The 13,674-nt window shown below is 37.4% G+C and overlaps 1 protein-coding gene across 1 annotated transcript in view; it reads right to left on the minus strand.

The window, feature by feature from the left end:
* Positions 1 to 12,083: 12,083 nt before the first annotated feature.
* Positions 12,084 to 13,674, minus strand: part of EXD1 (exonuclease 3'-5' domain containing 1) — a 33,089-nt gene continuing 31,498 nt past the window's right edge. Inside the window, exon 11 of the mRNA XM_055316780.1 lies at positions 12,084 to 13,441. Coding sequence (XP_055172755.1) covers positions 12,779 to 13,441 — 663 coding nt within the window. The 3' untranslated portion in view covers positions 12,084 to 12,778. The remainder of the gene's footprint in view (positions 13,442 to 13,674) is intronic.

Genomic DNA, 13,674 nt, shown 5'->3' on the forward strand with positions numbered 1-13,674 from the left:
CTCTCTCTGTCTCCCATGAATAAATTTAAAAAATATTAAAAAAATATTTTTTAAAAATGTATACTCTGGTGTAACCACCACAATCAACATATGTAGCATTCATTCACCGGAAATAATACCCTATGCCTCTTTGTAATCAATCTTCAACTCCACCCTCTAGTCCAGGCAACCACTGATCTGCTTTCTATTACCATAGATTAATTTGATTTTTACTAGAGTTTCATAAAATGGACTCATGTAGTAGATATACTCTTTTACATCTGGCTGCTTTTCTCAACAAAAGTTTTTGAGAGTTGTTCAAGTTGTGTGCATTGTAGTTTGTCCCTTTTTATTGCTAAGTACTAGTCTACTGTATGGATATACCAAATTTTTCCTATCCAGTTGCCTGTTGTTGGAACTTTGGATCCCAGTCTTGGCTAAGAAAAAGGCTGTTGGGGCACCTGGGTGGCACCTTTGGTTAAGCATCCAATTATTGGTTTCAGCTCAGGTAGTAATCTCAGGGTTTGAGATAGATAGAGCCCTGTGTCGTGCTCCGTGCAGAATCTGCTTGAGATTCTCTCTCCCTCTACTTCTGCCCCTCCCACCCAGATCCTCCTTCATAAATAAATAAATAAATAAATAAATAAACCTTTTTTAAAAAATCAACTATATTGATGTATAAATACCTAAGAGTTGAATTTCTAGATTGTTTGGTAAGAGAATATTGAATATTTAAGAAATAGCTAGAACTGGGCAGCCCGGGTGGCTCGGCAGTTTAGCGCAACCTTCAGCCCAGGGCTAATCCTGGAGATCCGGGATGGAGTCCCATGTCAGGCTTCCTGTATGGAACATGCTTCTCCTTCTGCCTGTGTCTCTGCCTCTCTCTCTCTCTGTGTGTGTGTATCTCATGAATAAATAAATAAAAATCTTTAAAAAAGATAGCCAGAATTTTTTCCAAAATATTTCTACCATTTTATATTCCCACCAACATGAGAGCTCTGGTTGCTCCACATCCTCATCTATATTTGGTGGTGTTAGGTTTTTTTAAGTTTTAGCCACTACAGTGAGTGCATGCTGGTATCTTGTGAGTTTAATTTGTATTTCTGATAGTAAATAATACTAAGTGAAGAAGAAAGTGCTTACTGGCCATTCTTTTTTTTAAGATTTTATTTATGTATTCATGAGAGACACAGAAAGAGAGAGAGGCAGAGACAGAGGCAGAGGGAGAAGCAGGCTCCATGCAGGGAGCCCGATGTGGGACTCAATCCTGGGCCTCCAGGATCACGACCTGAGCCAAAGGCAGATGCTTTAACCGCTGAGCCAGCCAGGTATTCCTTTTTTTTTTTTTTTTTAAAGACTTACTAGCCATTCTTATATCTTCTTTTGTGATGTTTTTGTTTAAATCTTTTGTCCTTTTTTAAATTAGATTGTATTACTGAATTATAAGATTTCTGTATATATACTGACGGCAAACCCTTTGTCAGAATATATATGTGGCAAATACTTCTCCCAATCTGTGGCTTCCTTTTTCATTTTCTTTGAAGAATCTCTCAAAAAAGCAGAATTTAAGATTTTACATGATATCTATTCATACTGGCTTTTTCTTCCTTTATGGTTTGTGCATTTTGTATACTAAAAAATTATTGTCTACCTCAGAGTCATGAGAATTCTGTTTTCCCTGACATTTTTGATAATTCTAGCTTTTTTTTTTTAAAGTTTATTCATTTTTAAGTAATCTCTATACCCAACATGGAGCTTAAACTCATTACCCTGAGATCAAGAGTCATATGCTCTCCCAACTGAGCCAGCCAAGTACTCCCTATAATTTTAGCTTTTACATTTAGGTCTATGATTCGTTTTGAGTTAAATTTTTGTATAGTATGAGATAAGGATTGGCTTCCTTTTTTTCAGATGGATACCTAGTTGTTTTGGCAAGCTTTTGTTCCAAAGGCAGTTCTTTTCCCATTGAATTTACCATGGCACCTTCGTCAAAAATAAAAAATAGCCTTATATGTGGGCTCTATTTCTGGGCTCCATATTCTTTTCCATTGATATTAGGACCACCTTATACCTTTTGATTAATGTTGCTTTCAATTCTTTTAATCAGGTATGCAAATCCTTCAACATTACTCTTTCTGGGATGCCTGAGTGGCTCTGTATTTGAGTGTCTGCCATTGGCTCAGGTCATGATCCTAGTGGGGAACTGGGATCAAGTCCTGTATCCAGCTCCCTACAGGGTATCTGCCTATGTCTCTGCCTCTCTCTGTGTCTCATGGATAAATAGTCTCTTTTTTTAAGATTTTATTTATTTATTCATGAGAGACACAGAGAGACAAGGCAGAGACACAGGCAGAGGGAGAAGCAGGCTCCATGCAGGGAGCCCGACATGGGATTTGATCCTGGGTCTCCAGGATCACGCCCTGGGCTGAAGGCAGCGCTAAACAGCTGAGCCACCCAGGCTGCCCTAAATAAAGTCTTAAAAAAAAAAATCTTACTCTTCCTTTTCTAAATTGTTTCAACTTATCTAAATCCTGTGTGTTTCCATATAAATTTTGGAATCACTTTGTCAATTTCCACATAAAAGCTTGCTTGCCCCCATGTGATGAAGTGCATCCCATCAGCTTTGTCTAAGAATGTGTTATCTACCTATGGGCCATGGGGACCATCACATGAATGTGTCTGGACACTGATACACAGGGCTCTTCTTGCATGGGCAAGGAGGGTAGACACTCTCCTCTCCCACAGTAAGGGTAAACAAAAATAATCATAATAATAAATGCCACCAGCATTGGGGTTTTCTTATCAGGTACTATGTCCAGCATTGTATAAGTATTATATTTTATTATAACAAATGCACAAAAGAAAATAAACTATTACTCTCCAAGAAAAAAAAAAGGTTGCTTGCATTTTTACTGTGATTGTAATAAACCCATAGATCAATATGGAAATAACCAACATCTTAACAATACTGAGCCTTCCATGGTATATTTTCCATTTATTTACATCTTTAATTTCTCTCAGTAGTATTTTATAGTTTTCAATATACATAGGTCTTGCACATATTTTATTAAATGTATCTTTAAGGATATCATGTTTTTGGATATTATAACAGTACTCTTTTTAAATTTCAATTTCTGAATGTTCTTTGTTAGTATTTTTTATATATTCATATTTTTGTGTATTTACAGTATCTGTGACATTGCCAAATTTACTTATGGGTTCTAGTGGCTTTTTCTAGATTTCTTAGTATTTCATATGCACCTGATCATGTCATGTAAAAATACAATATTACTGGGGGGCCTGGGTGGTCAATCATTTAAGTGTCTGCCTTTATCTCAGGTCGTAATCCCAGGATCCTGGAATCAAGCCCCACATTAGGCTCCTTGCTCAGCAGTGAGGAGCCTGCTTCTCCCTCTCCCTCTCCCTCTCACCCTGCTTGTGTTCACTGTTGTGCACTCTCATTCCCTCTCATGAATAAAAAATCTTTCAAAAAATATTTTTGGGATGCCTGGGTGGCTCAGCAACTGAGCGTCTGCCTTTGGCTTGGGGCATGGCCCTGGAGTTATGGAACCAAGTCCTGCATTGGGCTCCCTGCATGGAGCCTGATTCTCCCTCTGCCTGTGTCTGCCTCTCTTTGTGTCTCTCATGAATAAATAAAAAATATTTTTATTTATTTTTTATTTATTTGAGAGAGACAGTGAGAGGAAGAAGGAGAAACAGACTCTGCTGAGCAGGGAGCCTGACTGGCAGGGGCGCTGGGCTCTATCTCAGGACCCTGAGATCATGACCTGAGCCAAAGGCAAAGGCTTAACAGACTGAGCCACTCATGTGTCCTGATAAAAATGTATCTTTGAAATGTTTTCAGAGCTCTCTTTAGGGATATCATAGAAAGTGATGTTTACTGCTACATGAATCAAGAATCTTAGCTAAATTGGTAGGTTCACTCTAAGACAAAGTTTGATACATTATATTCCACATACTCTTAGGATGTGAACCTATGACTCTACAATTTAGTACACCTCCTCAAACAGAAAGAGCTGTTAAATTGTAATCAAGGCATAACCAGCAACCCAATTTTAAAATAACATAAATCATTGCAAAAAGAAGGCTAGACTATGTTTCAATCTAGTCAGTCATGAGCAGCATTTCTTCTTTTTTTTTAATCCCCCCCACCCCCCGGGGACCCTGAGCAGCATTTCTTAAACAGTGGGATGGAATAGAAAATATCAGAGTGCCTTGCACAAAGTAAGGGAAAATATTGTTTTGTGAAACTTTTTTTCTTGGTTGTATGCCTGGGGTATGTGTACTTTTACTGTTAGTTGCAGTAAAAAAGACGGCTATAGATAAGCATAGAAGGAAATTTTTATCTTTAAATACACAATAAAACAAGAAAGATCTAAAGTCAATGATCTTAGCTTCTATCTTAAGCTAGAAAAATAATAGTAAATTTGGGGTGAGTAGAGGATAAAATAAATAATGATAAGAGCAGAAATTAGTAAAATTAAAAGTGACACAGAAAATCAATAAAACCAAAACCTGATTGGTTGAAAATATCAATAAAATTCCTAAACCTGGGTTGCCTGGGTGGCTCAGTCAGTTAAGCATCTTTCTTGGTTCAGGTCATGATCCCAATGTTCTGGCATTGAGCCCTGCATCGTGGCCCCCTGCTCAGCAGAGCCTGCTTCTACCTGTCCCTCTGCTCTTCTCCCCAGCTCATGCTTTCTCTCTCTCTCACTTGCTCTCTGTCTCAAATAAATAAATAAAATCTTTTTAAGAATTGGTAAAACTTTAACTATACTGAGCAAGATAAAAAAAAATAAATTACCAATATCAGTAATGAGAAAGAGATTATTAATACAGATAATGAATATATTAAAAGGATAACTATGAACAATTCTGTGCCCACAAATTGAACAACTTAGGTGAAATGGACAAATTCACTGAAAAATACAAATCACCAAAACTGATTTAAGAAGAAATAGAAAACCTGAGTTGCCCTAAATTGAATAAACAAATTGTATTCATAATTTGAAACTTTCCCTAGAGCAAACTTCATACCCAGATAGCTTTATTGGTGAATATCTAAGGAAGCAATGATAGTAATTCCTACAGGAAATAAAAAAGGAGGTATCACTTTATCACTTCTCAACTCTTGAGGCCATAAATTTGGTATTACTCTGATACCAAAACTAGACAATAATATTACAAGGAAAGAAAACTATACTCCAATATTCTTCACAAACATAGATGAAAAAGTCCTTAACAAAATACAAAATATTAGCAAATAGAACCTAGGAATATATATATGTATTTATACACATATAAATATACATAAATATAAATATACATAATAAATAGGGACACCTGGGTGGCTCAGTGGTTGAGCGTCTGCCTTTGGCTCAGGGCATGATCCCGGAGTCCCAGAATTGAGTCCTGCATCATGCTCTCTGCATGAAGCCTGTTTCTCCTCCCTCTTCCTGTGTTTTTGCCTCTCTTTGTGTGTCTCTCATGAATAAATAAATAGAATTTTTTAAAAAAGAATCTAGAAATACATAAAAAGGATAATGCATCATGACCAGGTGGAGTTTATCCCAAGAACACAAGTGTAGTTTAACATGAAAATACAATACATGATATTAATAGAACAATGGAGAAAGACCACATTCAAATCTTGATAGCTACTGAAAGATATTTTGAACAAAATTATACATCAATTTGTGGGACCCAGGAAATTTAACAAAATCCCCACAAGCAGAGCAGGACTGACTCTATTTTGTGCTGCACCCGCCTTGTGCTGACCTGCTTATTACTTAGGGCACTGCCCCACCGTGGTCAAGCCCAGGGCACACCCTAATCGGAAATCCGGCTCAGTGATACTGCCCCGCCCTAGTCAAAGACCAGGGCACACCCTAATCGGAAATCGGCTCAGTGATAGGCCAGTTCAAATGGATACTGTAGGGTAAAATGTAATTCAATCGGCCACCTGCGAGTGGACCAGCATGACTGTGCAACTTTCTGCGTATCCCATTGGCCACTGGCCCCTATAAAGTTGCTAAGCCTCTTAGTCTCGGGGTCCAAGTCCCTGCTCCGCTGTGTCGGGTATACTTGGACCCAAGCTCGAGCTTGTAAATAAACCCTCGTGTGTGTGTGTGTGTGTGTGTGTGTGTGTGTGTGTGTGTGTGTTTGCATTTGCATGGGTGACAGCTCCTTGGTGGTTTCTCGGATTTGCAATCTTGGGCACAACAAATTCATGGTAAGAAAAACTTTCAACAAACTAGGATTAGGAGAGTACTTCCTTAACCTAATAAAGTGGTTTTAAAAAAACAAAGGTCTTAAACAAAAAAGGTCTAGGCAGCAAAAGAAAAAAGAAATTGGACTTTGATAATTTTAAAAATATGTGCATCAAAAGACACTATTAAGAGAGTAAAAAAGGCACCCACAGAATGGGATGTTATATTTATAAGTCATATATCCGATAAGGGATTCATATCCAGAATATATAGAGAACTCCTAAAATTCAACAATAAAACAACCTGATTCAAAAATGGGCAACAGGCTTGAATAGACACTTCTCCAAAGAATATATATAAATGTCCCATAAGCACATGAAAAAATGATCAGTACTGATAGTTACTGAGAAATGCAAATCAAAACTATAGCTTATTCCCATTAGAATGGCTACTATCAAAAAGAAAATAGGGGCACCTAGCTGACTCAGTTGGTTGAGTATGTGACACTTGATCTCAGGTTTATGAGTTTGAATTTACTTTTAAAAAATCATAATAATAGGGCAGCCCCGGTGGCTCAGTGGTTTAAGCACTACCTTCAGTCCAGGGCATGATCCTGGAGACCCAGGATCAAGTCCCACATCAGGCTCCCTGCATGGAGCCTGCTTCTCCCTCTGCCTGTCTCTGCCTCTCTCTCTCTCTCTCCCTGTGTGTGTGTCTCTCATGAATAAATAAATATTTTTTTAAAAAAATACTAATAAATAACAAAATAGCAAGTATTGGTGAGAATGTACAGGAATTGGAGCCCTTATGCACTATTGGTGGGAATGTAAAATGGTATCGTTGCTGTGGAAAACAGTACAGTGTTTTCTCAAAAAGTTAAAAATAGAATTATCATCCTTCAATTCTGCTTCTGAGTATATACCCCAAAGAATTGAAAACAGGGTTTTGAAAAGATATTTGTACCCCATGTTCATAGTACTATTATTCACAATAGCCTAAACATGGAAACAACCCCAATGTCCATTGACAGATGAATTGATAAGCAAAATGATATTCACCTATAATGGAATAAGATTTAGCTTCAAAAAAAATTTTTTTTATAATTTTTTAAATTTTTATTTATTTATGATAGTCACAGAGAGAGAGAGAGAGAGAGGCAGAGACACAGGCAGAGGGAGAAGCAGGCTCCATGCACCGGGAGCCCGACGTGGGATTCGATCCCGGGTCTCCAGGATCCGCCCTGGGCCAAAGGCAGGCGCTAAACCGCTGTGCCACCCAGGGATCCCTCAAAAACAAATTTAACATATGCTATAACATAGATGAAACTTGAAGACATTATGTTAAGTGAAATAAGCCAGTCACAAAAAACAAATATGTGCTATCTAAAATAGTAAAAATCACAGAGTCAGAAAGTAGATGGTGGTTGCTGGGGACTGAGAGGAAGGGATAGTTACTGTTTAATGGCTACAGAGTTTCAGTTTTGCAAGATGAAAAGAATTCTAGAAATTGATGGTAGTCATAGTTCTACAATATGAATGTACTTAACATCAATCCTCTGAACATGTAAAATGAACAAGATGTTAAATTGTATATGTATTTTGCCACATTTTTTAAAATTAGGGGGGAAATGCCCTATTACTAACATCACACTTACAAAGTTGAAAGCCTGAATGTTGTCCTCATATGATGTAGAACAAAGAAAGAATATCCGATTTCACTACTTCAGCATATACTATAGTTATTAACTAGGTGAAATAAGGAAAGAAAAATAAAAGCTATAACCTAGATTAGAAATTTAAAAAGCAAGGGATGCCTGGATGGCTCAGCAGTTGAGCATCTGCCTTTGGCTCAGGGCATGATTCCAGGTCCCAGGATTGAGTCCCGCTTTGCACTTCCTGCGGGGAGCCTGCTTCTCTCTCTGTGTTTCTGCCTCTCTCTCTCTGTCTGTCTGTCTTTCATGAATAAATCAATACAATCTTTTAAAAAAAAAGAAATTTAAAAAAATTGTATTTTTTGAAGATTTTTTTATTCAGGAGCACCTGGGTGGCTCAGTTGGTTTAAGCATCTGCTTGCGGCTTCAGGCTCTCCTTCTGCCCCTTCCCATCCCCTGCTCATGCTCTCACTGCTCTCTTTCTCTCAAAAAAATAAATAAAATCTTTTAAAAACACAAAGATACATTTAATCATGAATCTATAGACTTTGGTTTTATTTTAGGGTTCCTATGGTTTAAATATTTTACCTACAATACTTGTCCTTACTTAGAGATCAGGGATAATTACTGGGTTTCAAACATCCCCAATATTTATGTTCTTATTAATCATCTTAAATGTTCAATGCAGGTAAGTTATAAACTATGACAAGAAATCTTTCACATGTATAAATGAAGAAGTTAGAATTTTGAAAGTCAAAAGTATACCATGCCTCTCAAGAAAAAAAAAAATCTAATGCTTTCAATGGTACATCATTACTACAAAAATTGGAGGTGGCAATGTAATTGGTTAACACTTTTGGAAAGTAACTTAACAAGAGCTTTAAAAATTTTTTTGTAATAATGAAAACAAGAAAATCTCTATGACCTGCTCTTTCTATTTCTGCCAATTTCACTCTTAACAATGATTTAAAATATGGAAAAAGCTTTGAGATAGCTTTGAAAAAGCATGAAATAAGGAAATGGAAACAAACTGAATGTACCACAATATAGTTAAATAAACCATTAGCATTCTCTTAAAAGTGTTATGCAAAAAAAAAAAAAAAAAGTATTATGCAGTCATTGGTGGCACAGTCAGTCAAGCAGCCAGCTTTTGGTTTCAGCCTCATGTTGGGGATCTGCACTCAGCGGGGAGTCTGCTGGAGATTTTCTCTCTCTTTCTCTCTCTCTCTCTCAAGCAATAAATAAATTTTTAAAAATACTATGCAATCATTAAAATTCTTTACAAAGGTTGTGCAACAGCATAGGAAGACATAAGGTAGAATATATTCATATATGTATGATTACAATGATGGGGGGGAACCTATGCATAAACACTGGAATTCACAAAAATGTTATCTGCTTTTTCTGTTAGAGAAATAAGAGTAAATTTTTTCTTATTTTTCTGTATTTTCTAAATTCTATTTAATAGTATATACAAACTTAAAAATTAAACACCTGGGCATCCTGGGTGGCTCAGTGGTTTAGGGCCGCGATCCTAGAGACACAGGATCGAGTCTCACCTCAGGCTCCCTGCATGGAGCCTGCTTCTCCCTCTGCCTGTGTTTCTGCCTTTCTCTCCCTGTGTCTGTCATAAATAAATAAATAAAATCTTAAAAAAAAAATTAAACACCTACTAAAAACGTGCTAGGATAATGAAATAGAAAAATATGTGGTATAAAAAGCACAGTAAGTGTATTTACATTACAATATGACTGTCAAGTGTGTGTGTGGATGGGGAGAGGTAGAGAGGAGAGAAGTGAAAAGGAGGGAGAGAGAGAGAGATGGAGAGAGAGAAAAGCCAAATACTAGGAAGGGTCATATAATGTGAAATGATAGTTATTTTTTTCTCTTTATTCTCTAAACGTCCTGTATTTATTTGTTACTATTATAATAAATGCCTTTTTGAGAAGTATACCTTGCTAATCACTCCAAGGCCCTCTACTTTGCCCTAGGCCTCATCTTATCTCAGCTTGCTACTGGGACGTGCCTTGTGTCAAAACAATGAGAGGTCTATAGGGCTTTAAAACTCTATTGTGTCAAAAAATTAAAAATACCACCAATAAAATTCTATTGTGTCTTATTAGGATTTATCAAGCCCACAGCTAGAATGGAGGCCAAGCTGCTGCAGTGACTTTTCATCATATAGTTGAAAGAATATTGAATGGAAACAAAAAACAACACTGGTTGTATTCTCTGCATTTTTGTCCAAGGAAATCATTTAACTCCATTTCCTAATTCCCAAAGTAAAAGGGTCAGATTACTTGTAATAAGCTCTAATTATAGGTCATGTATATAAAGGTGATATCAGAAAAGTCAGACCTGAGTAGAAGAAATGCATGAAATTAGTGTAGGCTGAAACAAAACCCCAAGAGTTTGGGAAACCACGTAATGTGGCTTATCAACACTCAAGAAAAATACGAAGAACTCATTCTGGGCAAAATTTATTATTATTTATTTATTTATTTATTTATTTATTATTTTTTATTGTATTTGCTTATTCATGAGAGACACAGAGAGAGAGAGGCAGAGACACAGGCAGAAGGAGAAGCAGGCTCCATGCAGGGAGCCCAATGTGGGATTCGATCCCGGGACTCCAGGATCATGCCCTGGGCCAAAGGCAGGCGCTGAACCGCTGAGCCACCCAGGATCCCCTGGGCAAAATTTAAACAAGAAGTCTGAGTAATGGCACATAGCACTAGCAGCAGGGCTTGACCAATGCAGTGATTTTTTTTACTCTACTTAAAACAGAACTTCATGGTAGGAGCTAGGAGTACACATGAAGTTTAAGTTGGCTCTCCAGGCTAGAGTGAAAATATGGAGAACAGTGCTGCCCCAGGTACATGAATCTTTCACTGAGAAAATACTGTGATGAAACCCAAAAGGTTCATTTAGTTCTGGGAGTCAAAGTACCTCTCAACTAACACTGTCCAATAGAACTTTCTCAAACGATGGAATTGTTCTTGAACTCACAACTGCAAGATCAAGACCTGAGCTGAGATCAGGAGTTAGTCGTTTAACCAATTGAGCCACTCAGGCACCCTGGTTCTTCTTAAATTTAGCCAAACATACCTAAAGAAACAAGAATTCTTCTTTTGAATATGAAGTATATTTTGTTTTTCTTTATAGCCTTTATGGATATATGTTGTGTGTGGTAATTTAATGATTCCATAAGAAGTTAAATCAATTCTAGGAATTTTACAAGAATTCATGCCCTTTCCAGAGTAAACTTGGATTAACCACATTCTGGGCTCAACCTGAAGATGTATTCACCCAAGATGAACCAGAAACAACCTTGGCCTCAAGCGACCTTCTAGACTAAGGACAAAGTGAAACATAACAAGTGCAGGGATGAGCTGACGGCTCTTAGACCTGCCTATATCTTTAGTTTAGACTAGATCTGGGTTCTGGAGTTTGGAAGGGCACAGTCATTCGTTCAGTGGCACTCCGATTCGGCACATGCAGACAAGGATGTTCCTAATTGTAGATTGTCCCAAAGTTTCCTATAAGCACAATAGAGTTCTATATAAGAGTCAACTTACAGATTTTTAAAACCAGACTCTAGACCTAGAAATCCAGACATATGCCAACTTATTCCTATTGTGACCCAATGAAAAAAAGAGATAACCCAATGACGCAACAGGTTTATTGGTTATTGTACACAAATGAATGTGAGCAACTTGCAAGTATTCACTATAAAAAGGGCGGCTCAGTGCCTTCTTTCACTTAAGAAAGTATACCAAACTGGGGCATCTGGCTGGCTTAGTCAGTAGAGAATGCAACTCTTGAGGGTTTTAAGTTCAATCCCCACACTGGGTGTGGAACCTAGATAAAAAAAAAAAAAAAGTATACCAACTCCAGGAAAATAAAGGGGAATCAAACTTCAAGTTTACATAACAGACATACTCATAAAAAGCCCCTGCTTTGTTACAAAAATGGACAAAATCTTCTAGAAGTAAATGGAATCAAAAGAAATTAAAACTGGGATATTGATTCCTATAATAACATTGACTAGTGTTTGTCTATGACATAAGACAGACATTAAAAATTCAAAAAAAGAAAAAATAAAAAAAATTCAAAAAAAGAATTTTTCTCAGCTTTTTTGAGGTATAATTGATAAATTAAAGTTAGTATTTTAAGAAAGAAAAAAGTACTGGTAAAGTTATCAGGTACCAATTTTTTTTTAATTTATTTATTCATAGAGGCACACAGAGAGAATGAGAGGCAGAGACACAGGCAGAGGGAGAAGCAGGCTCCATGCAGAGAGCCCGACGCAGGACTCGATCCAGGGTCTCCAGGATCACGCCTTGGGCTGCAGGCGGTGCTAAACCACTGCGCCACCAGGGCTGCCCCAGGTACCAATTTTTTTTAAACTTATTGATACAAGTTTTACCAACCCCCTTCAAATAAAAAAATACAACAGAAGTTTAAAAGTCAGGGTCGCCTGGCTGTCTCAGTCAGTAGAGCATGTAACTCTTGAACTTGGGGTTGTGAATTCGAGCCCCACTTTGGGCATAGAGCTTACATTAAAAAAAAAAAAGTTTAAAAGTATAGATTCTTCCAGAGACTAGCCCCAAGATTTTTCCCCTTCTCAAATCCTCTAAACCCAAATTATGATAAATTATTCGCTGTGACCACTGAGAACATTTCTGCACAGTGACATAATCAAAAATTTTTCTTCTCCCATTATTTAACTTATTCATTCCCTCCTAATCAAATTCTAGGCATATAAGCAAGAAGATATAATTTTCCCTGAAGCCTTCATTCCTTTGAGACTGAGGCAAAAATAAATTTACAACATGACAAACTGAAGCACTGAGGAAGGCCCTATTGGCAGAGGAAATGAGCCACGTTCACGGTCTCAAGAATAAATTGCACATCTCTAAGATAAATGTGGAGACAGATTTATCCAAGAATCGGTTTTCTCCAAGGCTGGACAGGGAGGAAGTGTGGGAAGCACAGCTTTTCTAAAAGGATGAAAGGTGTCACTTGGAGATACTTCGGTTTCCTGAGGAAGGGAAGGAGACACTGAAACATCTTGTTTTGTGCAATTTAGATCTTCCTGGTTTTCCACCATCAGTAACTGTGCTATCTTCTCTTTCAAAGATAAACTTGTCTGAAACTCTTTGAGTTTGAGGATCTTACTGTGTTCTTTTTGGGTTATTATTCCCTCTTCCTCTGGCACCTCTGACTCAGGGCAAATGAGTTTGTTGATAAAATCCTCACTGGCTTCTTCCTTCGTGGTAGGTAGATGCTGAGGTTCTGTCAAAGCTTGTTTATTTTTAGATTCTTCTTTCAGCAAATTTACATCCCGATGAGATGTAAAACTTGGCGTTCCATCTAGCATAGAGTTTTTACAAAGTAAGGAAATCCTTTCATTCCCCCCTTTCCCTCCTGTCTCTGTCACCAATTTCTTTGGATGTAGCACTGTCCTTATTAGGAGTCCCTGTGCATTCATACTGTATTCTTTTGCAGCTCTCTCTCTGCGCTGCTTCTGGAAGTCCTTGAGTTGAAGCAGTTCTTCAGGAAGCTCCATACATGTAGGCTAAGAAAAAAAAAACAAGAAAATAAGTGTACTATAAGTAAACTTCTGAATATGGTCCTTAAAATCACTTCTACTATACTTAACCAGAATTTGGTGAGGATCAATTCAAATGTGCTCTTATGGCTCCCTCTAGCGTATTCAATTATAGTAGTACTATTTTTTGATCAAGTTAAATATTTTGAATCTACAGTTTGTGTGTGTGTTGTGCATTGTTATGCATGTGTGTATGTATA

The sequence above is a fragment of the Nyctereutes procyonoides genome, unplaced genomic scaffold (assembly GCF_905146905.1).
Source record: "Nyctereutes procyonoides isolate TBG_1078 unplaced genomic scaffold, NYPRO_anot_genome, whole genome shotgun sequence".
NCBI lineage: Eukaryota > Metazoa > Chordata > Mammalia > Carnivora > Canidae > Nyctereutes > Nyctereutes procyonoides.